The 27553-nt window shown below is 42.2% G+C and overlaps 1 protein-coding gene and 1 long non-coding RNA gene across 4 annotated transcripts in view; one reads left to right on the top strand and one right to left on the bottom strand.

The window, feature by feature from the left end:
• The window catches only part of CILK1 (ciliogenesis associated kinase 1), a 60078-nt gene that overhangs the window by 5347 nt on the left and 27178 nt on the right, over positions 1-27553 (top strand). For 2 of the 3 annotated variants that reach the window (XM_040473769.1, XM_040473770.1), the window contains exons 2-5: positions 17189-17461; positions 21342-21396; positions 26236-26357; positions 27360-27439. In XM_040473769.1, coding sequence (XP_040329703.1) covers positions 17361-17461; positions 21342-21396; positions 26236-26357; positions 27360-27439 — 358 coding nt within the window. In that variant the 5' untranslated portion in view covers positions 17189-17360. Of the gene's footprint in view, positions 1-17188; positions 17462-21341; positions 21397-26235; positions 26358-27359; positions 27440-27553 lie in introns of those variants that run through there. The other variant, XM_040473771.1, reaches the window with a different exon arrangement.
• On the bottom strand, positions 630-26222 carry LOC121029589 (uncharacterized). The gene is made up of 3 exons (XR_005789783.1): positions 25509-26222; positions 2261-2477; positions 630-1863 (listed from the first exon to the last, which is right to left on the bottom strand). It is a non-coding gene; the product is annotated as an uncharacterized LOC121029589 (long non-coding RNA).

The following is a 27553-nucleotide window of genomic DNA, read 5'->3' as shown; positions in this document are numbered from 1 at the left end:
TAATAATTAATGATTTTGGCCTCTTGGACACTGCCTTTGCTCTGAAAGTCAGTTTATTAAATTTTGATTTAACATAGGCAAAACTGAGAAAATAAAGATACATATTTCTGTGTTATCTTAGCTGTTAAAAAGCAAATGTTTTCTCAAATTTGTGTAAAAATTTTTAGGAGGATTCATAATTTTCATGCCCTGGCCCCCATATTATCGTCCAATTTTGCAAAGAAGGAGGGGCACAAGGGGATGGGACAGCCGTGGACGTGGGGTTGGTGGTACAGGAAAATCACCAATAGTCACAATTACCCTTTACAGATCATGTGCTCATTTCATTAATTTATTCATTCAACAAATGTTTGTTGTGAGCAGCTGTTTGTGCCAGCTGCATGCCAGGTACACGTCTAGGTGCTGGGCATGTAGTTATGAACATAATAAAACTTCTGCCCACAAAGTGCTTATATTCTCGGATATGTGGATCTTGAGAAACTTAACAGAAGACCATGGGGGAGGGGAAGGGGAAAAAAAAAGTTACAAACAGAGAGGGAGGGAGGCAAACCATAAGAGACTCTTAAATACAAAGAACAAACAGGGTTGATGGGGTGTGGGCGAGAGGGGAAAGTGGGTGATGGGCCTTGAGGAGGGCACTTATTGGGATGAGCACTGGGTGTTGTATGGAAACCAATCTGACAATAAATTATATTTAAAAAAATTTTTTAATTAAAAAAAAAAGCGCTTATATTCTCAGGATGAACACAATTTGTGTGAGCCACCCTGTAACCCGAGGGTACTCGAGGCATAATGGGGGAGAGTACTTAAAATGTTTATGTGCAGATTTCCTGTTTCAGGGGTAGAGAAGCTGTGCCTTGTAGTCATAGTCTGTCTGTTGCCTATTTTTTTTAAATAGACTTTACTAGAACACAGCCCATTCATTTACGTATTGTCTGTGACCGCTTTGGTGCTACCCGGGCAGAGTTGAGTGGTTGTGACAGAGACATAGCCCTCAACGCCTAACATGTTTACCAGCCCTTCACAGAAAACGTTTGCTGACCCCTGCTCTATTTTATTTTTATATTAAGCCTTTACCTCTTTCATCTGTGTTACTGATTGGTTTGTTGTGTATGACAGCATAGCATCTTCTATGGAGTGAGGTCAGCTCCTGAGTTAAAGGTGCTGTAATATCTGCACAATACCTGACATATGTGACTTGTTCTCGTTCACTGCCCCCATCTGCTCCTCACCCTACCTCGCCCACCCTTCCATCCTGAGGTGGCAATCAGGCAGGCAGCTGGGGCCCGACTGTCGCCACCCTTGATGGCCTTCTTGATTAAGCTTTGGGGACCATCCCCCAGCTCATCCACAGTGTCACACGAGTCAGGGTACAGTGATTCTTCCTCCAGCTCTTCAACATTTCACTCTTCCTTCAGTTCTTCACAGTCTGCATGAGCCACATACAACCACTTGTCCCAGTTTGAAAGTAACCTACAAGTGACTGAAGACTTTTTTTGGCTCAGGGCAGGGGCGCCCTTTGGTACCCTAGGAGAAGCAATGGGAAGTCATGGATCCTACTCGTGGTGTTAAAGACCCTGGTGCGTGAGAATTTTTTTGCTCAGAAGTGGGATTGAAGGAGGAAACGGAGGGCGAGACTGGAACAGTTTCTGGGGAATAGCAGAGATACACCAGGTAGCTGGTTTTCTTCTCCCTTCACTCCAGGTGATGCAGTAGCCAAAAGCATCTTTAATGCATTCCTTTGTCAAGGTAAAGGCAAGGCGGATTACACGTAAAGAAGGCTCTTTTGGTCTTCTGCCTGCTGTCCCCAATGCAGAAAAAAGCACTATTCCAAGAGGCAAAGTACTTAGAAGACATTTTTTGCTAAAATGAATATGAGCAGAAAGACTAGGCCCCAGAAAGAAAAATATAAACACAAATGTACTATTTTTAGTACCCTTTTTTATTTTTTTTTTTAATTTTTTTTTCAACGTTTTTTTTTATTTATTTTTGGGACAGAGAGAGACAGAGCACGAACGGGGGAGGGGCAGAGAGAGAGGGAGACACAGAATCGGAAACAGGCTCCAGGCTCTGAGCCATCAGCCCAGAGCCCGACGCGGGGCTCGAACTCACGGACCGCGAGATCGTGACCTGGCTGAAGTCGGACGCTTAACCGACTGCGCCACCCAGGCTCCCCTTTAGTACCCTTTTAAAGTAAATTGATAACATTAACTCTTGTAAAGTTATGACACGTTTGAATATCAATACAATGTGTAATTACCTGTAGGATGAGGTAAAATGGAACTCCAAAGTGCCCTGAGAAGGGCCATTTAATGATTTTGCACGTAATTCTGTTTTCCTCTGAGGATAGAAAGTTTCGGTGTAAAACGATTAAGGCTGAGGGAGAAAAGCTGCTCGGAGGGGTCTGAATTTAACATGGCTGGTAAACCACAACTGCCAGACAAGGCCAAGTTTGTGTACCGTTTTCTGTCTTCTTTCTTAAAAGAAAAAAAAATAGTAATTGTTACATCAATTCAATGACTCTCAAAGTTTAAGAATAAAGAATGGACTACTATTGTCCCTGCACCTAGCCTGTTTTCCAGGCTGTGAATGAGCAGGGTACATGGTATGAGCTGCTGGCCACAAGCAGATGTTCTTGGCCTCTGCTGAGGATTGAAGCTGGAGGGAGGGAGGGAATTGGGGCAGATTGCAGGAAGGTTTTCCCCAATGTCACCTAACCAGAGAAACCATAACATTTGTTTCAGAGATTTGCTGGAACTCTGAAAGCAAAATAAGGCTGCATGTCTGTGTTAGTGGAGTACAGCCTTTCCCAAAGGCCGAAGGCCTGATCTGATGACACTGAGGGGGCCTTTCTGTGATTCTCTGAGAAGCAGTGATTCCAGCATTGTGGTGGGAAAGCCCTGCCTTAGCCTTTCCATGGTATTTACTATTCTCCATTTCAGAACTTCACAGCATTTGTGTCAGGTCAATTTGATTATCATTAATTTGCACATGAAGAAATAGCACTATGTTTGGAGATACTTACCAAGGGTGGTACAGGAAATAAATAGCAAAGACTAAAATTAAACTTTTGACCAGTCAAACAATGAGTACCTACTGTATGCAAGTGGAATGTGAGGTGTGAGGCCACAGAGATGAAGGAAGCATGGTGAGTGTCCCAGCTGATGCACAGGGCAGGCTTGCATGTCACAGATCCCAGGGAGAGGCTAGCAGTGAGGTGGGGACAGGATGCTGTTGTAGCTGGGGGAAAGAGCCATTAGCTGTGTCTCTTGTTGCAGGTTGGGACAGGAGGCTCTTGAGGTGCTGTTTGAGCTGGACTGAGAGGGAAGGAAAGGAGTAGACTCTGATTTGGGGGGCCTGGCTGAGTCAGTAGAGCACTGTCTTCCGAAAGAGATGTCATGTAGCATGCAGGGTGCCTCTGGTCTACTACCTTCCCTTTGCTAGCTTTTATGTGGGTGACAGGAAATGTGGAAACATTGGTCATTTTTTTTTAAGTTTATTTATTTTTGAGAGAGAGAGAGAGAGAGAGAGAGAGACCACAAGTGGGGAGGGGTAAAGAGAGCGAGGGAGACAGAGGATCCGAAGCGGGCTCCATGCTGACAGCAAAGAGCCTGACACAGGGCTCTCCCGATATGAGGCTCAAACTCACGAGAGGTGAGGTTAGGACCTAAGCCAAAGTCAGACGCTCAACCAACTGAGCCACTCAGGCGCCCCAGTCCTTTTTCTTCTAAGACAAAAACTAACTTGAATCCTTACACAGAGAGTCACAGAATCACTGATCATTAGAGAAGGAAAACCACCTCATTTCATCATGAGTCAGTTCAACATCCCGATTTCACAGAAAGTAAACCCAAGGATCAAGAGGTACTCCAAGTCACAGGGTTGGTGCCTGTGACCCTACCCATGTGATCTGGACGAGGTGGAGGGAATCCTGAGAGCACTAATCTAAGTGATTAAACTGCTGTCTTACAGATGATGTATACTTCATACATCATTCTCTTTGTATACTCTTCTCCTTTATTATGTATTCTGTAAAAGAAAACCAAGAAATCGGACTCAGAAGATACTGGGCCTGCATCAAATAGTGTTATGGGAAAAAGACTTCTGTTACTATAGTGTTCATTAAAAGACTGGATGTGTTGCAAAAAAATGAGGGTGTCAAGGGCATCTCAGCTTTAGCCAGAATAATGATTTGGGGCAATCTACAATATGTGACATAGTCACAGAAAAATTATTCTGTTTGAATTAAAATGAGGATTTTTAAATAGAGCGCTAAATGATCCCAACAACAGTGACTTTGACTAAGTGGTGTGAGCATGGTTAAGTGGTCAGGGTTTCTTATCCCAGGTGGGTCCCATGATAAAAGCAAAGGATGATGCCTGATACCAGGTTTAAAAACCCAAGGAGGGAGTGCCTGGCTGGCTTAGTGGAGCATCTAACTCTTGATTTGGGGGTCATGAGTTCAAGCCCCATGTTTGCTGTAAAGATTACATACGTACAACTATACATACATTCAATAATAATAATAATAAAAACCTTTCCTTAAAAAAAAACAAAAACAAGACACAAAACCCCAAGGAGAAGGTGATTATTCTGCAGGACAGGTGAAGACATTCAAACATTATTACATCATTTGCTATTTAAAAGCATTCAACAAGCCTGTGAGCCCAGAGTCTACGTGAGGATGCATTTGAGTTGAAAGTGGGATCCAGTTCCTCTTTATCTGCATCCACTTTGCCTCCATTGTAGACAGTTGGTGCTGGGGAGGTCCCTGCTGGGTTCGCTGATGTTTGATTGCAGAATGAGGCCACCTAGAGCATGGCGACATCACTGGTTTCCGTATTTGGACTTTGAGCTACAAAGTACTTCTAATTCCTCCCATTCTCAGATCCTCAAAAGGTTTCATGATCTTTAGATCTTCACCTTACTTTTGAGTTTGGTACAGTCAGCCTGGGTTCCTATCACTTGCTAGTTACATAACCCTGGACAAGTCACTTATGTCTCAGTTTCCTGATCTAGAAAATTGGGGGGAGAGAGGATGATGGTAATAGTACTATGGACAAGTTGCTTGTGCCTCAGTTTCCTTATCTGTAAAATAGGGATAATAATAATAGTGTCTATGGATAGAGTTGTGAGATTTGAATGCATTAATATATGTAAAACACTCATAATAGTACTATACACATGCTAAGTATTTAAATTATTATTATTACTGCCCTTTTGGCTTAATTGATATATTAGGAAGCTAAGTGTGGCTTAGTTACGAGTGCTTTATCCAAGTTAATTCTTCGAGTCCGAGCAGTATTTAGAGCACTGCTCATCACCAGGTTAGCCGATTCCCACGTTAAAGATGTGTGGCTGCATTCCTTCCACTACTACGGCAGTCAGTACTGGGAGCTGTGAATTCAAATTCTGTCAGAGGCAGAGGAAGAAACGTAGAAGACTCAGGAAAGCTGGGTGTGTGCTTGTTAAACAGGAAAGGAATTGCTCTTCTCTTTTTTTTTTTTTCAACGTTTATTTATTTTGGGGACAGAGAGAGACAGAGCATGAATGGGGGAGGGGCAGAGAGAGAGGGAGACACAGAATCGGAAACAGGCTCCAGGCTCTGAGCCATCAGCCCAGAGCCTGACGCGGGGCTCGAACTCCCGGACCGCGAGATCGTGACCTGGCTGAAGTCGGACGCTTAACCGACTGCGCCACCCAGGCGCCCCTGCTCTTCTCTTTAAAAAAAAAAAAAAAACAACATTTTTTTCTTCTCCAGTTTTTCTTCAAACGTGGCAGTTCGGGGAGCGGGGCGGGGGGGGGGTGCCACGCGTGGTTCAGGCTGGTTTTTACTTTGTCTCTTTCAATAGAGGTACAGGACCAGAGAAATATTTTTCTACCAGTAACCAAGTGGTGTGAAGGTACAAAAATAAATGACAACTAAAAATATTGGCAACCTATGTGGTATCCATTTTAGGGACAACAGGCAAAATGAGGACTGTGATGAGCATGGGGACTCTTGTCAAGTCTAAAAGGATGGTGACATTTCTCTAGCTTCTTATTACCATAGAAGGCTAAGGATCCCGTGTTGTTAGCTCTTCAGTTTTTCCAGAGAAACCCCAAATCTCATTTTTATATTAGAATTCCTATTTTTATTATTATTTTTTTAATGTTTATTTATTTTGAGAGAGAGAGAGAGAGAGAGAGTGCATGCATGTGAGCTGTGGAGGGGCAGAGAAGGGGGGAGGAGAATCCCAAGCAGGCTCCAGCCCCAGCAGGGAGCTCCACGTGGGGCTTAATCTCACAATCCTGGGATCCAAGATCTGAACCAAAATCACGGGTCAGACATTAACCGATTGAGCCCCCAGGCGCCCGTAGAGTTCCTATTTTTATTTTTATTTTCAAAGTTTATTTACTTTGAGAGAGACAGAGAAAGAGAAAGTACAGGATAGGGGGAGAGAGAGAGAAAGAGACTAGTGTCAGCACTGAACCTGACTCAGAGCTCAAACCCACCAACCACAAGATCCTGACCTGAGCCAAAATCAAGAATCAGACGCTTAACCAACTGAGCGGCCCAGGGCCGCCCCCCCACCCCCATTTTTAACTGTAGCCTCAAAGCATACCTCTGAATTCAGTTCTCAGGCTGCTAGTTGGCAACCCCTGGTCCACACTTGGGAATCACTATATGCTAATGTCATATATTCAGGGATTTCAGTCAGAATTGTCAAGTTGTGTCCACTGTGCAAAATTAAAGAGAAATCCTCTCTGTATTTCAAAAAGGAACTCGTTGGGTAAGTAAGCACAGATTTCTGATTCCATTCCTAAAACACTCAACTTTGAATGAATGAAAAGCACTGCTCCATAATTCAGATGATTGTTTGAAAGGCTTGGAGACTTTTGTTGGAGAGTAGTAGACTAAATAAGATCCCCCAAAGATATCAGGTCTGTGAATGTTACCTTATATGGCAAAATAGACTGCAGATGTGTATTAAATTAAGGAATTTGAGGTGAGGGGGGTACCCTCAATGATCTGGGTGGGCGTAAATGCAAATACAAATTCTTAAGCAGAGGGAGATTTGACACCACCCAGATGAGAAGGCAACGTGACCACAGACTGGAGTGATGCATCCGCAGCCAAGGAAGGCCAGCAGCCACCAGAAGCTGGAAGAAACCAGGAAGGGATTTCCCCTAGAGCTTCTGAAGGAAGTGCCTATACCTTGATCTCAGCCCACTGAGAAGCCCAGTACTGGTTTCAGACTCTGACATCCAGAACTGTAAGAGAATAAATTTCTGTTGCTTTAAGCCACCAGGGTACTATTATAGTAGTTTGTTACAACAGCCATGGGAAACTAATTCAGCTGATAAGGAAGAGTTTTTATATATATATTTTTAAAGGGTTTTTTTTGTCAGCATATGGGTCAATGGCTTGTCCTCAACAAGAGAAATTAGCCATTATTTAGAGATCAGTCGCCCAAAGCCTTAAGATTCCTTACCTGTGGTTCGCAAAGTGACTTCTTCTTGTGCACCTATAGCATTCTTGTTGTCTCCACACTCCTGGGAACCTACCCCAACCTCCATGTCTCCTGGTCATTGTGTATGTTCCACCTCCTAGTTACATGGGAAGGTCCTACAGGCCAGATCCTCCTCCCACAGCTCTTTGGATCTTATGTCTCAGAACTGAGCATAGTCCCTTGTGCATAATTTTTCACATGTGTGGTATTTTGTTGCTACTTTAACTTTTTGAGCATATTTCAGATATTCCTGTATATCTGAAATATTTGTATACTTCTTTATTTCTTAAGTTTATTTATTTATTTTGATAAATAAGTTTATTTTTTTTTATTTCATTTATTTATTTGAGAGAGAGAGAGGCAGAGAGAGAATCCCAAGCAGGCTGCACGCTGCCACCACAGACCCCAATGTGGGGCTCAATCCCACAAACACTGAGGTCATGACCTGAGCTGAAACCAAGAGGTGGACATTCAACCAACTGAGCCACCCAGGGGCCCCAATGTGTGTATACTTATATAAAAATATATATTTCATATATTTCTATATTGTGCAACATAAATGTGGGTAAACCTCACAACCATGGAAAAGACAGTACTTTGCCTTTTTATCAAGTTATAAAAAATTGTAAAATTTTTACCAGTTGTAAAGAACTCAAAAGTAGAAACTGTCTTCTCCTTATGTACTGAGATCTCAATGGAATGACTTACAGACACAATGTCGTGGAGAGGAGAAGACATGATGGGCTTGAGGGGAACCAGAATGATACGACCATGATTCATTTTCATACTGAGTTGAGTCATCTTGGGTTAGCTACAGTTTAAAAACATAGAGTAGTGCATAGTGGCTTTTGTTCTAAATGAGCATTCTGAAACACTCAGTTAATAAAATACACTGAAGTACCAAACTTTTTATTTCACATATGCATTTTACACATTTGATGGTTGTCTTCTTTTTGTCACTTAATTTTTGTCAAGAACTGACTCTGTAGATGTAGCTGTCTCTCAAGCATCAAAGAGGAGTGTACAATACAAACAGTCATTAGTATGTTGAAACTTCTTTCCTGTTAAGACTCAGACTGAGAGTTCTAGGATTTCCTTGGTTGCCTTTCACTTAAGCTCTGTTGTTCCATGCGGTAAGTTTCACTATTGGTAACATCCAGAGTGGGTCCCACGTGGGCATCAGAACGGTGTTGTCCATTGGGCCCTTATTAGAGGATTTACAGAATCTAGGTTTAGTTGCCAGCTATAGAGAATATTTATCTGGGAGTGCCGTCTGCCTAACTTGGAGGGACCTTCAATGTCCAAGAGAAGTTGGGTTTGGATAAATCCTGGGGAGAAGAATCCCCAGTCCCAGCTGGCTAGTTGTGCAGGCAACTCTGAGTGACACCCAGGGCCATATTTGGACAGTCATGTTTGTTTCACCACAAGATTTGTAGTCATTTGTTCTTCCAGATTGGAAGCAGATCATGGTCGATGGAAAATAAACCTTAGGCTAGCAGAGAATTACTTCTTCTAATTTGTCTCCAGCTATATTCCTCTTTTAGTCTTCAAAACCATGCTAGCCACAGAAGTTCAAACTGTTGATTGATTAATCTACCACCTTCTGTATAGATAGAATTTTGTATTTGGCCTCTTAAGTCAGGGTAGCCTTAGTCTACTGTATCCAGAATGCTTTCGGCTGTACTCAATAGAGTATCTAACATTGGCTTCAGCAACAAAGACCTTTAATTAGGTCATATAACAAGAAATCTAAAGCTGATATTTTCAGAGATCATATCATCATGGACTCAGCCTCCTCTTTCTTTCTTTTTATCCATTCTCAGCAGATTGGATTCTCATCTTTAGAGCTGATTTCTCATAGTCACTAGAAGGCTGTCTCAGCCCTAAACATTACAGTTTTATGCAACCATGTTAAAGGCAGAAACATAGGCCAGCCTCTTTGTCAATTGTCTTTATCTTTCCTTCTCAGAAGCCTTTCTCTTTCCCTTACCAGCTCACTTTCCTTTCCATTTTCTAAGTGGGAGCCATAGTTCCATTCCTAAACAAATTTTAGTGAGAAGTGGAACTGCTTTGCTTGGCTTAGACTGATCAGAGTTCATGCCCTGGGGCTGTGGTAGGTGGCTGCCATCCCTGATTATGTTGGATCCTGAATAAAATCAGGGTTTTGTAAATTAAGCAAGAAGGGGAACATTACTATTGGGTAGATCAGCAATGGCATCTGCTGTCTCTCCCTTCTTTTTTCTACTGCATTGTCCATTGCCCTGTTGTTTTCCCAGAGCAGCAGTGGGAATTTTTGTTCGGTTTCAGATTATGACATGAGTCATCATATTTGGGCCACCACAAAAATGGTGAACTGAAAATACTGATCTCAAATGTATTTAACCAGTTCCTGCTGGGGTGTGCTCAGAATAGACTTTGGGTTGACTGATGCTTCTTGTGTAATGCTAATTTGAATAATACCACTGCATTCTTTTAGTATGGGAAATAATCCACTAGAGTAGAGACTAGAAGGACAAGAGATTGGCCATGGTTCTGTTCTATGGATCCAGACATAGCATAACTAATCCCTCTCTCTTATACCCCTTTGTACATTTGAAACTATGATCATGGCTTCCTAAGTCTCTTTCATTTAAGTATTCTTTCTTCAACTACTCTTCTTGTGTGTTTATTTAGGCCCTTGATTGTGGTCTTCAATATCTCTCAAAGTTTGTCATCCAGAGTTGTGCAATGTATCAACCTTGTCTGAATGCTGTGCTCCTAAGAGCTCCAATAATGCATTGTCTTTGGAAAAAATAAAACCGCTTGTAGCTATCTATGGAGCATCTCCAGTGAGAGGTTTTGTACATACGTCAAATTCAACACCTTAGAAAACAGACCCATTATTTCTGCACCTTGTCCGAGTAACACAAACACACATTCCCTATTCCAAACCTGTATCTCCTGTATCTGAGATTCATCCAGTCAGGGACCTTCGTTCAGGCCTTCAGCAGGTATCACCTGGACTACTGCAGACCCTCCAAACTAGTCTCTATGCTTCTAGTGTCTCTATCCTAACATCTGTTTGTTCTCCAGAGGGATCTTTCTCCAATCATTTCCCTGCTTGAAAGCCCTGGAGAGCTCCCCCCTGCAGAGTAAAGACCAAATTCCTGCATGACAAATATACCCCTTCTCTGCTGGGTCCTACCCTGAGTTTCTAGGCATTTCCTGCCATTTCCTTTACTGCCCTCCATGGTCTTTATGTCCTAACCCTATACTTCACAGCCTAGTGCCTCCTTCCACATTAGAATCACCTGGAGAGCTTTCTTAACTACTGAAACTCATCCCCCCCCCCCCGCCCCCGACCTCATTCCTTAGAGGTGGGGCCTGGGCATCAGTTATTTGTTAAAAGGTGATTCTAGGGGCACCTGGGTGGCTCAGTCAATTGAGCATCTGACTTCAGCTCAGGTCATGATCTTGTGGTTCGTGAGTTTGAGCCCCGTGTCAAGCTCTGTGGTGACAGCTCAGAGCCTGGAGCCTGCTTCGGATTCTGTGTCTCCCTCTCTCTTTGCCCCTACCCTGCTCACATTCTCTCTCTCAAAAATAAACATTAATTAAAAAAATTTTTTTAAAGGCGATTCTAATTTTCAGCCAGGGATGGAACCACTAGGCATTTGCCCTCCTGTGAACACACCAAGGTCCTGTACCACCGACATTTCACACATAGCTTCCTCCATCTGTAATTCCTTTCTCTCCCTTTTCTGTATAACAAAACTTTGCTCATTCTTCAATATCTCCATAACTACCTCTTCTCCAAAGGGTTGTCAGATCCCTCCCTCCACCCAGGAGTTGGTTGCTCTCTGTACCATATTCTCATAGTACTTTCTACATTTTTTTGGATCGTGTTTGTTGTTATTTAAGGAAGGACCCTTATCTTATCCATAATGTGCCCCTAAAGCCTTGCATAATGCTTAGCATCTTAGTAAAGGTTCAGTAAAATTGTACACTGTCAACCTGACATCAGTGCCTGAAGAGACACTAGTTTGACCCATTGTACAATCATTTATGTAATTACCTGAAATAATGTAAGATTAAAAAGCAGCTATCATGGCATGGTGAGAGTTAAATTTTGCTAGAGTAATTGAATTTTGTTCTATAATATGACAAACTATAACAAAGAGAAATTGTTGGGGTGGCCGTGTTAAATAAATGACTCTATCTTAACTTCACTAAAGTTCTTAATTCTTTCACAAACAGCTTTCTCAACGATAATCTAGGAAAGCACTATCCCAATTATACAATTTAATTGGATGAGTAAGTAGTAGGACACTAACTACCAAAGAAGGGCTTCTATGATTAATAATTTATAGATATGAATCAGTAGTATGACGCCATTGCAAAAAAAAAAAAAGTGGGGGAGAGCCCACGTGGTACTGGAACATACATCATTATTAAGATTGGTCACCACAACTCATCAAGGGGATGGAGAAATGTGTGAGGATTCAGAGATGAATGCCAAAGATAATTAAAGGAGTGGAAAAAGGTCCTATGAGGAAAGGTTGCATAATTAAAGCACAAGAAGGCTGAGAGACACACATTGGATTACTGATTTCATGTCCACACATATTTTTGTGAGTTTCTTTATATCTGCAAAAAAAAAAAAAAAAAAGCAAAGCATGAAGAAATTAGCTTAAGTTAGAATAGGCAAGTTTTAGTTGGACGTTAAGAAAAATATTCTATTTAATTGGATTACAAAATACAAATCTGATCATGTTATTCTCAACTTAAAAAAAAAAAAACATAACTAACGTCCCACTGCCTCTAACTCAAAGCCTCCTTTTTTCTTTCTTTCTTTTTTTTAATGGAGCATGTGATTTATTAGCTGATATGTGACAAATCAAGGTACCAGTGATTTTTAGGAAGATGACATACAACAATGGTTTAGGAATTTTTATTTGTTGGAAATGAAATTATGAATGATGTAGAAATCATATATGTCATCAAAAATAGATGGAGATAAATATGAAAAAGGGGAAAACAAATGCAGAGTCAAAAATTGCCTATGTTGTGGTTCAAGTACTCTTTCTGTGTTATGTTGAGACACAGCCATGGTATATGATAGTGTTCTAATAGTAGGGGTTTTGTTTTTAATTTTTTTAGTGTTTATTTATTTTTGAGACAGAGAAAGACAGAGTGTGAACGGGGGAGGGTCAGAGAGAGGGAGACATAGAATCTGAAGCAGGCTCCAGGCTCCAGGCTGTCAGCACAGAGCCCAGCGCGGGGCTTGAACTCACGGACCGTGAGATCATGCCCTGAGCCGAAGTTGGATGCTTAACCGACTGAGCCACCCAGGCGCCCCTCTAATAGTAAGTTTTATTGAATAAATCTACATTTGTATGTTTTAAGCTGAAATAAAATGATTCCCTTCCTCTACAATTTTGAAGAGCACTTTTAAACTCCTAATGTAGAGTAATTTAAAACATACAGGAAGAAACTTGCAAGAATCGTACAAAGAAAACCCATATACCTTTACCCCAATATACCTATTATTCACATTTTACCCCATTTGTTCCCTCTCTATACTCACACCCTTCCCCCTCACACACATAATATTTTTGTTCTACCCAGTGGAGAAGAAATTGCATACATCGTGGTCCTTTACTTATATATCCTTCAGGATGTATTTTCTAAAACTAACACTATGTTCTTATAGAACCACAGGACAAGCATCAACTTCAGGAAATGTAATACAGATGCAGTACTTTTACCTAATCTGTCATCTGTATTCCAGTCGTTTCCACTGATCCAATGACGTCCTTTGTAGTGCTTCCTTCTCCCCTAGTACAGAATCCAGTCGAAGCCTCTGTTTTTCAAAATGGCATCTGAGGCCCTCCACAAATAAAACTCTGGGGTTCTGTCTCTCCAGTCCCAAGCTCCCCACCCCCTCCCTCCCAGGTTGAAGCCCCTATGCCTTTGTTTCAGCTCCTTGGACTGCTAGAATGTCTTACCTTAACAGAACACCTACTTTTCTTGTTTTTTTCAAGCTCCATCTTTTATGAAGACTTTGCTTATGCCCTCCTCAGCCCAGATGAAATTGACCTAGCTGGAAGCCGGGGGCAGGCTTTCTCTTTAACCCCTCCCACGTCCTGTACCTCAAACCTAAGTGTTTTTGAAATACCTTAGTGCATATTCATGAGTACATATCTGGGCCCACCCACCAGCCTCATCCCCTGTCATGAGACTAGGATCTTTGAAAAAAGGAACGATATTGTATATTCTTTGTATCCCCAGGCTTTAACATAGGGTCTATCATACAGAAGGTGCTTTATAAATATTTATCAATCAGCAATGGAATACATCACTATAAAGAGCTGCTGCAGGAAGTTGCAGGGAGTTTGATCCTGTAGCGCTTCAAGATGAAGGAAAATTCCCCTTTAACCAGGGGCCTTAAAATGGCTCTAGAGAGAGGGAAATGAGTTTGCGATGGGGGAAGCTTAATCTCAGAAAGCTCTCCAGTTATATGATAGAGTGTGGTGAAATCAGACATAACCTTTACATGTAAAGCTTCCTGAGGTCTTGCACAACCTTCACAAGAACATAGACTGGTTTTTTTGGTTTTTTGTTTTTTTAACCCATCCCTTCATCTACCTCCCCTCTGGCAACCACAGTTTGTTCTCTATATTTAACAGTCTTTTTTGTTTGTCTCCTTTGTTTTGTTTTGTTTCTTAAACTCCACATGTGAGTGAAATCATATGATATTTGTCTTTCCCTGACTGACTTACTCCACTTAACATACTCTCTTGGTTCATCTATGTTGTTGCAAATAACAAGGTTCATTCTTTTTTATGGCTGAGTACTATTCGTGTGTGTGTGTGTGTGTGTGTGTGTGTGTGTGTGTGTGTGTGTCACATCTTCTTTATCCATCAATCTGTCAATGGACACTTGGGTTGCTTCCATATCTTGACTATTCTAAATAATGCTGCAATAAACATAGGGGTGCATATATGTTTTTGAATTAGTGTTTTCTTTTTCTTTGGGTAAATACCCAGTAGTGCAGTTACTGGATCACATGGTAATTCTATTTTTAATGTCTTGAGGAACCTCCATGCCACAGTGGCTACACCAGTTTGCATTCTCACTAATAGTGCACAGGGGTTCCTTTTTCTCCACATCCTCACTAACACTTGTTGTTTGTTTATTTTAGCCATCCTGACAGGTGTGAGGTGATATCTTGTATTTTTGACTTACAGGTCCCTGATGATGAGTGATACTGAGTATCTTTTCATGTGTCTGTTGGCCATCTGTAGGTCTTTTTTGGAAAAATGTCTATTCAGGCCCCTGCACATTTTTAATTGAATTATTTGTTTCTTTGGTGTTCAGTTGTATCAGTTCTTTATATATTTTGAACATTAACCCCTTATCAGATATATCATTTGCAAATATCTCCTCCCATTCAGTAGGTTGTAACTGGATTTATTTTTTAATATTTTATTTTATTAAAAAAGTGTTTTAATGTAATCTCTACTCCCAACATAGGGCTCAAACTCACAATCCTCAGATCACGTGTCACATGCTCTACCAGCTGAGCCACCCAAGTGCCCCTGGATTTATTTTTAATTCTGAACTAATTTTAGATTTCCAGAAGAGTTGCAAAAAATAGTGCAGAGAATTCCTAGAAATCCTTCACTCATCTTCCCCTGATATTAATATCTTCCATAACCATAAAACAATGATCAAAACTAGGAAATTAGCATTGGCACTATGCTATTAACTAAACTACAGACCTTATTCAAATTTCACCAACTTTTCCACTAATGTCTTTTTTCTCTTCCAGGATCCAATTCAGGATCCCATATTGCATTTAGGTGTCATGTCTCTTTAATTGTCTCCAATCTGTGACAGTTCTTCAGCCTATCCCTGCCTTTTATGATCTTGACACTTTTGAAGACTATTAGCCATTTGTTTGTAGAATGTCCCTCATTTTGGGTTTGTCTGAAGTTTTCCTATGAATAGATTGAAGTTCTGCGTTTTTGATAAGAATGCCACGGAAGGGATATGCCCTTCTCAAAGCATCATATCCAGAGTTCATGATGACATAAGTTTTATTAATGGTTACATTGAATTTGATCACTTGGGTAAGGAAGTTTTTGCTGGATTTTTCCCTATGGAGTTAATCATCTTTCCTTTTGGAGTTAGTAAGTGTCTTAAGAGATACTTTGAAACTATGCAAATATCCAGTTTCTCCTCCACCTTTCATTCACTAATAGCTGCGTCCATCAGTGAATGTTGTCTGTAACACATCTTACTGTGGTATTTACCTAATAGTGAATTTTTTATTTTCCTCTTTCCATCAACATTTATTCACTGGAATTCTTCTGGAAGGAGAAGCTGCATAGACTGGATTTAGGTGCAGAATGTCACATACTTCTAATCAGTATTCTCTGATCTTTTGGCTTCTCAATAATTAGTTTGACAGCTCTAGGGGGTTTTTTTGTTTGTTTGTTTTTTAATACCTTTATTTTCAAGGTGCCTGGCTGGCTCAGTTGGTAGAGCATGTGACTCTTGATCTCAGGGTCATAAGTTCAAGCCCCATGTTGGGTGGAGAGCTTATATTTAAAAAAAAAACAACTTATTTTTATTTTAGCTTTTATATTTTATTAATGTTTACATAAAAGCATTGCAATCACTTAAGTTATTACTACATATTCTCCATTACCAGGCAGACTGAATGACTCAATTTTATAAATTGAAAAATCAGCGATTTATTAAAGAAAACACAACTGAATGACTTTTTTTTTTAAGTTTATTTATTTTGAGAGAGAGAGTGAGCCAGCATGAGCAAAGGAGGGACAGAGAGAGAGGGAGGGAGAGAATCCCAAACAGGCTCCATGCTGTCAGCACACAGCCCTGTGCAGGGCTCTATCTCACAGACTGAGATCATGACCTGAGCTGAGATCAAGAATCAAATGCTTAACTGACTGAGCCACCCAGGTGCCCCACAACTGAATGACTTTAAAAGGGCATACCCTACATATAGACCTTAAGAAATTAGTTGTTCTTTGTTTAGCTTCAGTACGTCTAGTAGTAAAAATAGTACTGTTGATGCCTAACCACAAATAGTTCGTGGAGCACATGTAAGTTCTGTATCAGGAGAGCTTTAATTTTAGCATTTCTTGGCTTTGTTACATTGGAAATCGTAGCCGAATTACACAGAACCCAGTATATTTAGTACTAAATCTGGACTAAATATACAGATTCTTGTAGCTCGGCAATTTTTGTCGACCATAGTTTTCATGCAGTGTTTGCCCACAGTGGCTGGTCAGCAGAAAAGCATTGAATTGGAACTGATTCATTTCTGAGTCAGTGACGAATTCACTTTCCAAGAATGGTATCTCTCATTTTGTAAAAATTGGAAAAGAGCATTATTTAGGCCAGAGGTTGGCAAACTTTTTCTGTAAAGGGCCAGATGATAAATACTTTAGGTTTTGTAGGCCATATAGTCTTTGTCACAACCACTCACCTCTGTTCTTGTAGTGTGAATGCAGCTGTCGACAGTATGCAAGTAGGTGGCCATAACTGTGTTCCTATAAAACTTTATTTACAACAACAGGTGGCAGCCTGGGGGGTTATAGTTTGCTGACTCCTGATTTAGATGATAAAAATACCCAAACTTAAAATGTACCTTGGCAATTACCCTTGTCTCTCATTTTTCTCTCCAGGCAGAAGACTGATCTTTGAAAATATGTATTTGGGAGATAGTCACGTTCTGTTGAATACCTTGTGCTGGTGCTGCCATCGAAAAATCTGGTTACACTCCGGGGAGGCCTGCTGCCTCTGCAGGACTGCACCGCCTCGGCCCTGAGATGAGTGTCCGGCCTGAGCGGGCACACCATGAATAGATACACAACGATCAAGCAACTTGGGGATGGAACCTATGGTTCCGTCCTACTGGGACGAAGCATTGAGTCTGGGGAGCTGATTGCTATTAAAAAGTAAGTTTTATTCTTCACTCGCATCAATTCATCCTCAACTATACATTGTCAACATCGTTTTAACTCCACCTTCTGCATTTCTCATCATTGCAAATTTTCTAAAGGTGCGTGGATGGGAGGCATGGAGGAAAGTCTTAGACATTGATTTCTGTGGGCTCAATGACTGTTGGCCCTGGAATGCTCATGTCAGAGGTCTTAAACACATTCCTACTTTAGATTTGCATATGATGTGAGTACTTTTCCAGAGTGTCTTATATTGTGACATAGTAATGAGCAGGGTAAGAAATATTTTATTGGAAAGGAAACTGAAACCCTGAGAAGGACTTAATTTGGATCATTTACACAGGTAGCAGTCTGGGGACTACTGTCTTCACCTCCCCACCCCACTTGCCTTTTGCAATCTGAGTCCAGTCTCACTGTCTTAGTTATCTGTTGCTGCATAACAATTTATCCCAAGGATTCATGGTTTAAAACTATACACATTTATTATCTCACAGTTTCTGTGAGTCAGGAGTCTTCGCATGGTTTAGGTGAGTTCTTTAGAGTCTCTCATGAAGCTGCAATCAAGGTGTTGGCCAGTGCTGGGGTCTTATCTGAAGGCTGGGCTGGGAATGGATCCACTTCTAGGCTTACTCACTCATGTGATTACGGGCAGCATTCAATACCTACTGGGTGGTTGCACCGAGGGCCTCAGTTCCCTGCTGGCTATTGGCTAGAGGCTGTTCTCTGTCCTTTACCATGTGGGCCTCCCCAGAGAGCAGCTTACACCATGATACCTTGCTTCAAGACATGGGGGCCACAAAGGCAATGAGAGAGGCTTCTACCAAGATGGAAGTTACATCTTTTTGCTTTTGTAAACTAATCACAGAAGTGACACCCTCTCACAGATTGCTGATTCCATTGGTTAGAAGCAAGTCATTAAAGGAGAGGTGTTATGCAAGGCTCTGAATACCAGGAGGTGGGAGGCTTCGGGGACCATTTTAAGGCCTTCCTGCTACACCCATCTCTATATCCAGTCACTTTCTCAACATCTCCATTTTGGATACCTGCAGACACGTCAGACTCGTTATATCCCAAACTGAGCTTATATCCAACGTTTTCCCTCTCTCGCCCCAAACCTGTTTCTCCGTCAGTGTTTCCTATCTTGTAAATGACACTGCCATCCCCTCAAAACCTGCATGTCCTCCTGACTTCCCTCCATAGGCCCAGCATTGGCCGTCTAGACCCATAGATTCCAACTACCATATATTTATCTGATCCACCTACTTCTCTGTATTCTCCCTGCTAACCTCCCATTCAACCCATTATCATTTACCACCTCTGCCACTAGAGGAATTTCCCCTGTAGGGATCCTGGCTTCCATTCTACCCCCTCTCTATTCCAGTCTGAAAGAATTACTTTAAACACATGAATCTAATTGTCTAAAACCATTTGTGCCAAACGCTGTGTCCCCTCTGCCCCGTCAAGTTGCCTCGTCCTACCTGAATTCAGCATGCTATGTGTACAGTTCTGTGCCTACTACCAGCACCCCCTCCCCAAGTGTACTTGAGAGACTCTCAACCAGGGCACCTTCCACACAGGTCTTTAGAAGGTCCCCAGCAGGACTGAGCCCCAGTTGCCCACCTTGGTATCAGCTCAGTAACACACCCTTTAGTGGGTTTCCCACCCCTCCGTTCCCAGTTTCTCTGTTCCTTGCCCTGGCCTTCTGGAATCTCGTCCCAAATAAACTACCTGCACCCAAGTCCTTGCCTCAGGCTCTGCTATCAGAGGAACCCAAACTACAGCAGTTTGCAGTATCTTCCTATCAATTTTAGGATCAAGCTCCCGGTTTTTAATGGGACCTAAAACTTGCCGTTATCACTTGGCCACTGCCTGATTTCTTCAGCCTTCTCTCCTGTCACTACCCCACTGTCGATTTTGTTCTAGCCACTCTGGCCTTTCAGCTTCTTGAACTCACCAAATATCTTTCTGCCCCAGTCTTCACATGATACTCCCTACCTCCCACCTTCATAGGCCAATTGATCCTTCAGGTCTTAATTGAAACATCACCTCATTCCACAAGTGCTTCCTGATACACCAGGCTAAATTAGGTCACTTTGGGGTTCACTCTCACCATGCCCTGTGCCTTTCCTTCCTAGCACTCAGCACGGAAAGTGATTAAATGCCTGCCTGCCCACTGCAATGTCAGTTCCATGAGGGATGCCCCTCTCATTGTATCTCTAGTGCAGACAAAGCCCCTGCCACGTGGTTGGGGGCTAAATAATATTTGGGGCATGAACAAAGGAACTGGTTACTCTGCTAGCAGACGGTATGACGCTGGGGACAGAGTATGAGAGTGAGGTGGAGAGATGGAAGTTGGTCTCTTATTGGCCTTGGGAAAAATGACATGACTTTTCTGTTTCTTCGTTTCCTCACTTGCCCCATCTATTTCCTGGGGCTGCTGGAAGAGCCAAAGGAGACCATGTGATTGTAGTGCAATGAAAGATATAACCTTGAAACTTGGATTTCTGGTTGGCCCATAGAGTTCTCTCTCTCTCCCCTCAGGCTGTAGGCCGAGGTTGGCAAACTTTTTCTGTACACGGCTATGCAGTAAATATTTCAGGCTTTGTAGGCCATATGGTCTCTATCACAACTCAGTTCTGCTATCGTGTAAAAGCAGCCATAGGCTATGTATAAATGAATGAGTGTGGTTGTATTCCAATAAAACTCTTTATGGAAGCTGAAATTTGAATTTCATAAAATTATTACCTATCATGAGATCTTCTTTTTCTTTTGATTTTTTTTCCCCTCCCATTTAAAAATATGATAAATTGAGGCACCTGGGTGGCTCAGTTGGTTGGGCGACTGACTTCAGCTCAGGTCACGATCTCACGGTTCATGGGTTCGAGCCCCACAGAGGGCTCTTTGCTGACAGCTCAGAGCCTGGAGCCTGCTTCCGATTCTGTGTCTCCCTCTCTCTGCACCTCCCCTGTTCATGCTCTGTCTCTCTCTGGCTCTCAAAAAATAAATAAATTTTAATAAAAAAAAATTTTTTTTTAAATTTTTTTTCAACGTTTTTTATTTATTTTTGGGACAGAGAGAGACAGAGCATGAACGGGGGAGGGGCAGAGAGAGAGGGAGACATAGAATCGGAAACAGGCTCCAGGCTCCGAGCCATCAGCCCAGAGCCTGACGCGGGGCTCGAACTCCCGGACCGCGAGATCGTGACCTGGCTGAAGTCGGACGCTTAACCAACTGCGCCACCCAGGCGCCCCCAAAAAAATTTTTTTAATAAAAATACGATAAATCATTCTTAGCTCACAGGCTGCATGAAAACAGATGGTGGGGTGCAGTTGGCTCATGGGCCATCATTTGCCAACCCCTATACCAGAGGGTCTAGAACTGTGTTGTCCAACAGGGTGGCAAGTAACCAAATGGCATTTAAATTTAAATTTTATTAAAAATGAAGTTCCTATATTGTGCTAGCCATATTCCACTACACAGTACCCATATGTGTCTAGTCCAGTGGCTACCATACTGGATAGTACAGAGCATTCCCATCAGTACAGAAAGTTCTATTGGAGAGCTCTAGTATAGATCAAATAAGCCTGAGGGATTTGCCTCCAGGGCAAGGTTAGCCAATTAGTGATAGAACAAGACAGCAGGCGAAGCCTCCTTGGACTGCACTGTACCATCCCTTTGGGGCAGCTTTGTGATGTGGCATCAATCGCACTGCCAGATTGTCAAATAGAATGCTGTTTTGGATAGTGTAATATTTGGTAGAAATTGAAACCAACTCTAAGCACTATTCACTGGATTTAGAATGGAAACATTTTTGAACAAGAAAGTTTAGCCTGTTACTGGGAATAAGCATGCTATTTGTTTCTTTGTTCTCTTTTAGAATGAAAAGAAAGTTTTATTCCTGGGAGGAATGCATGAACCTTCGGGAGGTTAAGGTATTTATTAATACACCAGGGGATAATTTATGTAAGGTTGATTAAAATAGCTTTATACATGCTTAGATTTGTGATTGATTGGAGTTAGTCATGCTGTTTGAATTGTTTCATTGATGCCAACAAAAGGGGGCAAATGACAACATTATACAGCTAATAGCTCAAGGGAGAAGGTTGCCATGCCATTATATTGGTGAATATACTTTTTTAAACTTTGGTATTAGATAAACCACGGATTTATTTTGATCTCACTAGTTTCCCACTAATGTCCTTTTTCTTTCAAATTGTGATGAAACACACATATGTAAAATGTACCCTATTACCAGTTTGTAAGTGTACATTTGCTGGTATCACATACGTTCATACTGCTATGCAGCCTTCACCTCCAGGCACCCCTAAAACTCCCTTCATCTTGTAAACCTGAAACTCTACCTACAAAACAGTAACTCCTCGTGACCAATCCCCCAACCCTTGGCAACTGCCATTCTACTCTCTGTCTCTATGACTTTGATCACTCTGGGTACCTCATGTAAGTGGAATCATTACAGCATTTGTCTTTTTGTGACTGGCTTATTTCACTTAGCATAAAGTCTTCAAGATTCTTCAAGGTTCGTGTCTTAGTGTGTGTCAGAATTTCCTTCCTTTTTAAGGCAGAATCATATTCCACTGTAGGTACAGACCACATTTTGTTTATCCATTCATCCGTTGGTGGACACTTGGGTTGCCCCCCACCTTCTGGCTATTGTGAATCATCCCATTTCTTTTATTTTTTTTAAGTTTGTCTGTTTTGAGAAAGAGAGAGAGAGAGAGAGAGAGAGAGAGAGAGAGAGAGAGAGAGAGAATCTCAAGCAGGCTCCAAACTCAGCACGGATCCTGACATCGGACTCAATCCCACGACCATGAGATCATGACATGAGCCGAAATCAAGAGCCTGCTGCCTAACCGACTGAGCCACCCAAGCGCCCCTGGACCTTCCCATTTCTTTAAGCTCTTCCTTTCCACTGGCTCCTTCTCTTCAGCCTATAAATAAATATACGTGCCTGCCATTCTCCCTAATCAACCTCAGCCTTCTCTCTCCGGGAGCTTCCACCCCTTCCCTTTCCTTGCTTAGTCTTCCAGACTTCTCCCTTTGCCAGCATTTCCCCACCTGCCATGGACTTTCCATGTAATTGAATCAGGCATCTGCCCCTGCAACTCTACTGAAGCTGCTGTCCTAAAAGTCACCTGTTGCCAGATCCAGTTCATTTTTTCAGACATTTTTATGCCTGTGGTGTTGGATGCTGTCCTCTCCCAGGACTGTGTGACTCTGCTTTTGTCCAGCTGTCCCACCTCTTTCTTGCCTCAGCAAGTGCTCCGTGGTTCGCCCTTTAAATAGTGATGATTTCTTACATTCCATCCTTAGCAATTTTCTTCTTTCCTCTGAACCTCCTCCTGAGTAATTTCATATCTTTGCCTTGCTTCAGTGGTCTCACCAAATCTCTTATCCTGTGTACGCATTAGACCGGGGGTTGATGAGTGGCCACGTCCTGTTCCTGTAAATACAATTTTATTGGAACACAGCCATGCCCACTTGTTTCTGTAGTGCCTATGGCTGATTTCACGCTTTGATGGCAAGGTTGAGTAGTTGCAGCAGGGACTACATAGCCTCGAAAGCCTAAAATATTTATTCTCAGTCCCTTTAAGAAGAGCTTGCTGACACCTGTTTCAGGCCCATATATCCAGCTGCTTAGTGGACATCAGTGCCTAAATTTTCTAGAATGTCTGCTTCCCCAGTCGTGCTGTTTTTCCCCTCTTCTGTTAATTATCATTTACTCCTTCACCCACAAACTGCAGCTCATTGCAGGTGCCTGTGTGACCTCACTCCCTCCATATCTCACCCCTCCTGTGTGCTGCTCCCAGAAAGATCTCCATTACATTCAGCTGTTCACACACTACGTACCGTTTACTGAGAAGCTATTATGAGCCAGGAAGCACCTTAGGTGCTTTACATGCACTGTCTTATTTTATCGTCACAACTACCCCGTGAGGAAAATTTTAGTATCTTGAGTTTGCTGCTGAGAATAGCTCAGGCCCAGAGACTCAGTAACTTGGCTTGAGGTAAATACAACTCTAAGCCACAGAGCTTTGTTTCAAACCCACATTTGTTAGCTTCAGTGGGTGTATACCTGGCATCCAAACAGTGCCTTCCCTGCCCACTTCCCCAGTTGAAGTCTTCTGGGCGAGCCTCCTTCAGAACCTAACTGGGGTAGTTCTCATCCCTCAGGCATAGCCGACTTCCCCTCCACTCCCACGCCCATACCTAAGAAGGGCTTCTTTCAGGACTCACTCTTTCCCTTCCACTGACTTCTTTATCTGGATGCTACTCTTCCTTCAAGTCACATTTCAGATGACATACTCACTGACCACTCAGGGTTTGCTGATTACTCCTTCTTGAAATGTTTCTGATGTTCCTTGTCTCTGTCATTCTCTTGACCCTAAGAAGATCTCCTTTATTCTGTTTTATGGATTTTGTATTTGTGTCCTCTCTTCCCTATTAGGCTGTTTGCCTCATCTAGGCAAGGACTGTGTCTTCTGCCCCAGGGTACCTTTGGGGAGCAATACATTGCAGTTTTGTTAATAGTTAAGAACCGTCACCCAAATGGGGATAAATAATCTCTATTAGGACTGCTATTTCTGCTTCTCTGCTCTAATTGTCCTGCCTTTTCCTCTCCTTATAAACTCTTCCTGGGCCAAAATAAGATGCCTTCTATCTGTAAAATGAGTCACATGAAATTCCCCACACACAATTAATCCCTTTTATATTAAACTAATGTAGATTTTAACTTGCCTGTGATCCTCGCTCAGAAAAAAACTGCAAGGGGCACGGGGGTGGCTCGGTCGGTTAAGTGTCTGACTCTTGGTTTCGGCTCAGGTCATAATCTCACAGTTCGTGGGCTTGAACCCTGCATTGGGCTCTATGCTGACAGCATGGAGCCTGCTCAGGATTCTCTCATTCTCCCTCTCTCTCTGCCCCTCCTCCACTCGACCTCTCAAGCTCTCTTTCTCTCTCAAAATAAACATTAAAAGAAGAAGAAGAAGAAACAAACAAACAAACAAACAAACAAGAACTGCTAGCCCTTCTTAGACTTCTTAGCCAGCAATTTGTGCTCAAAACATACATCAGGCCAAGCATGGAAGGTACCCTACTCCTTGCCTAGAATCCCCTTCTCGAAAAGCTTAAAAACCTACTTCATTTTCCCCTGAATTAATTTGCCCCATTCATTCTGCTTATCCCCTGGGCATCTCAGCCATCGCAGTGATGCGTTTTAAGCAAATAGGTAGAAAAGAAGGCCACAGGGTGAATACTTACAAGCCAAGCGATGTTTGTGCTTGTTACTTTTGGAGAGCCTGGAAGCCAACTTAACTGAAACAGGTAATCAGCCACGTTGGGTGATTCTAGAAGGATCTGTCCTTTGGTTGAGGATTTCCTGCCAGAGGGGCTCCTTGGTGGGAGCTTGTCTTTCAGGGAAGAACCTCCTGAAGAGTTTTATTTTGTTCTCATTCACTGGCCACATTTCCTCTCCCTTCCCAGCTGCTTGAAGTTACTCTATCATATTATAGCACTCCCAAGCTCTGATTCTTTGGGTGCGTTATTACTGTCTTTCTAGATTTGGATATTCGCAGGGGCACCTGGGTGACTCAGTCGGTTGAGCGTCCAACTTTGGCTCAGGTCATGATCTCGCGATTTGTGAGTTTGAGCCCCCCATCGGGCTCTGTGCTGACAGCTCAGAGCCTGGAGCCTGCATCAGATTCTGTGTCTCCCTCTCTCTCTGCTGGACTCCTATTCATGCTATGTCAAACATAAGGAGGGCTTTACAGTGTGTTCTTATTGGAGTCACTTCTGTGAGGAAAAGCCTTTTGGAATTGAACAGCTCATCCCACTGTCCAGCAGCCCTTTGAGGCTCCCTTGAAGGAGACTGTCAATCAGGTTCTGACCATCTGGTGAGCAAACCAGCAGTTTCTCTAGCTGTCGTACATGAACAGGATTGCTGCTCACAAATACAAAAGTGTACTCTTTCCCCATCAACAAAATTAATAATGCAAACAGAAAATAGTTTACGCGTGGCTGTACTCACATGGATGTGCCAGGAACAGGAAAACTGCATGTGCGCCAAGATGAAGAATCAGGTCACGCCCCGTTTTCTGAGCCACCCTCTTGTTTCTCATCCCCTGCCTGACGTTTTCGCCTTTGCTGTTCTTAGAAGCGGAGCTATTTCTCCCATCTCACTTCAGGGTCTTTGCAGTGAGATTTCTCCTCCTCGTTTCTCCTTTAAAACTCACATCGTAAGGAGTGCTGTGTGCCTCATGGACACACATGAGTCAGAGGGAAATTGAGAGCCTTGGGCTATGAGCCTCTTGTCTATTTGAACAATTTCCTGTCCAAAGGGTCTGCAGACTGTTGGCTGGTCATCTCAGCCCAGAGCAGCTGCCTTCTCTAATACGAACAACCAAAGCTTCAGCTTCCAGTTGGTTCCCTTCTGGCCATTTTCATGGCATGAATTCCATCATCTGGAGGGACTGCACCTAAAATAGTTCTGGCCCCTTGCCTGGCGCAGGATGCAGCCAGAAATACCAGTAATAATCAAGCGCTTACTTTCTAGTCAGCTAATCAAAATAGTTTTCTACGTAAAGTTGTTATTGACTTCAGAGAAATACCGTTTGTTAAATTGTCAATAAAATAGGAATTGCGGCATTTCTGAGGTTCTGGAATTAGATGTTTCTTCCTAAGTATATGTGGGATTACTTTTCTTTCTCAACAGCAGATTTCCTCCAATTTTTTGTGTTTTCCCCCCTGCCTTTCAGTCTTTAAAGAAGCTCAACCACGCCAATGTTGTAAAATTAAAAGAAGTTATCAGGGAAAATGATCATCTTTATTTTATCTTCGAGTACATGAAGGAAAATCTTTACCAGCTCATTAAAGAAAGGTACAGTCTGGTCATCATGACTTTAGAAATAAATATTGCAAAGTGGATGGGTTTTCTTTTTGTTTTTGTTTGTTGCAGTCGTGCTACTTAGGCTTCACTGTTTAAAGCTGCCCGTTAGATGAGGGGCCCAGCCCACATTCCTGCTTTGGAGGCCTCATGATAGCATCACAGAAGCTACTTTCAGTGCAGCCGTTTTCGTGTTTCGGTGGGTTATTCGTGCAGAGAAGCTCAGATTGAACAGGTCCTCTGCAGCCCTCGTTCCCACAAGGAAACATGGGCAGAACAATTACAGGTCAGGGTGTGACAGCTTTGTTTATTTTGAGACCTCCACTGAAAACTTGTAGGTTGACTGCACTTCCTTTCTTGCTATAGTGCTCAGGGGCTCATGTGTTGGGAAGAGGACACTAATAAAAAACTCACCTGCTATGGTCATTTTTAACTCTGAAAGTGAACCACGTAGAACCCTGGGGGTATATTTTTCTAGTGGCAAGTGAGTGCCGTTCACAGCTTCTCTGCGTGGATTCGGTGAACAAATGCCATCCTCATTGTCACTAGCAACACTGAAGCTGTAAGGTTTGCCCAACCAAGGGAATATGGCAGGATCCACTATGTTTCATAAGGACTTTATCTGGAAGACCTCAGATTGTCCCCATTAAAATTTTTGAAGTTTTGTTTTATATTATGAAGAGAGAAGATTTTTATATGATAGATTGGAGGGATTGGGGGGGGGGTGGTTACTATGATTTTTAATCTTCTTTGTAACATAACTGAATATACTAATTACCAATATACCAATACACCAGTGTTTACAAGGCAGCCATCTTGTGTGGACAAATGGTTGTTTCTCTTTGGTCTTTATTATCAGAGGATCTGGTCAGATTAGTGTCTGAACAAATGTTTTCTTAAAATCTTACTATATAACCAAAAGAACATGAACACAGGGTATTCAGATTCATATGTAAATCTAGACTTATGACTTTTTTCCTCCTCTGCCCCATACAGAAATAAGTTGTTTCCTGAATCTGCTATAAGGAATATCATGTATCAGATATTACAAGGACTTGCATTTATTCACAAACACGGTAGGTGATTTGGAGTACTGTGTTTTTTAATAGCAGTGCAATGTTGTCATCAGGTAGAAGATACAGGAAGCATCAGGGCCTTTTGTAATGGACTCCCAGAAAAGGCTGAAAGAG

This window comes from Herpailurus yagouaroundi, unplaced genomic scaffold, assembly GCF_014898765.1.
Source record: "Herpailurus yagouaroundi ecotype Mexico unplaced genomic scaffold, PumYag 139, whole genome shotgun sequence".
In the NCBI taxonomy this organism is placed as follows: domain Eukaryota; kingdom Metazoa; phylum Chordata; class Mammalia; order Carnivora; family Felidae; genus Herpailurus; species Herpailurus yagouaroundi.
This window is presented reverse-complemented; position numbering and strand designations above follow the sequence as displayed.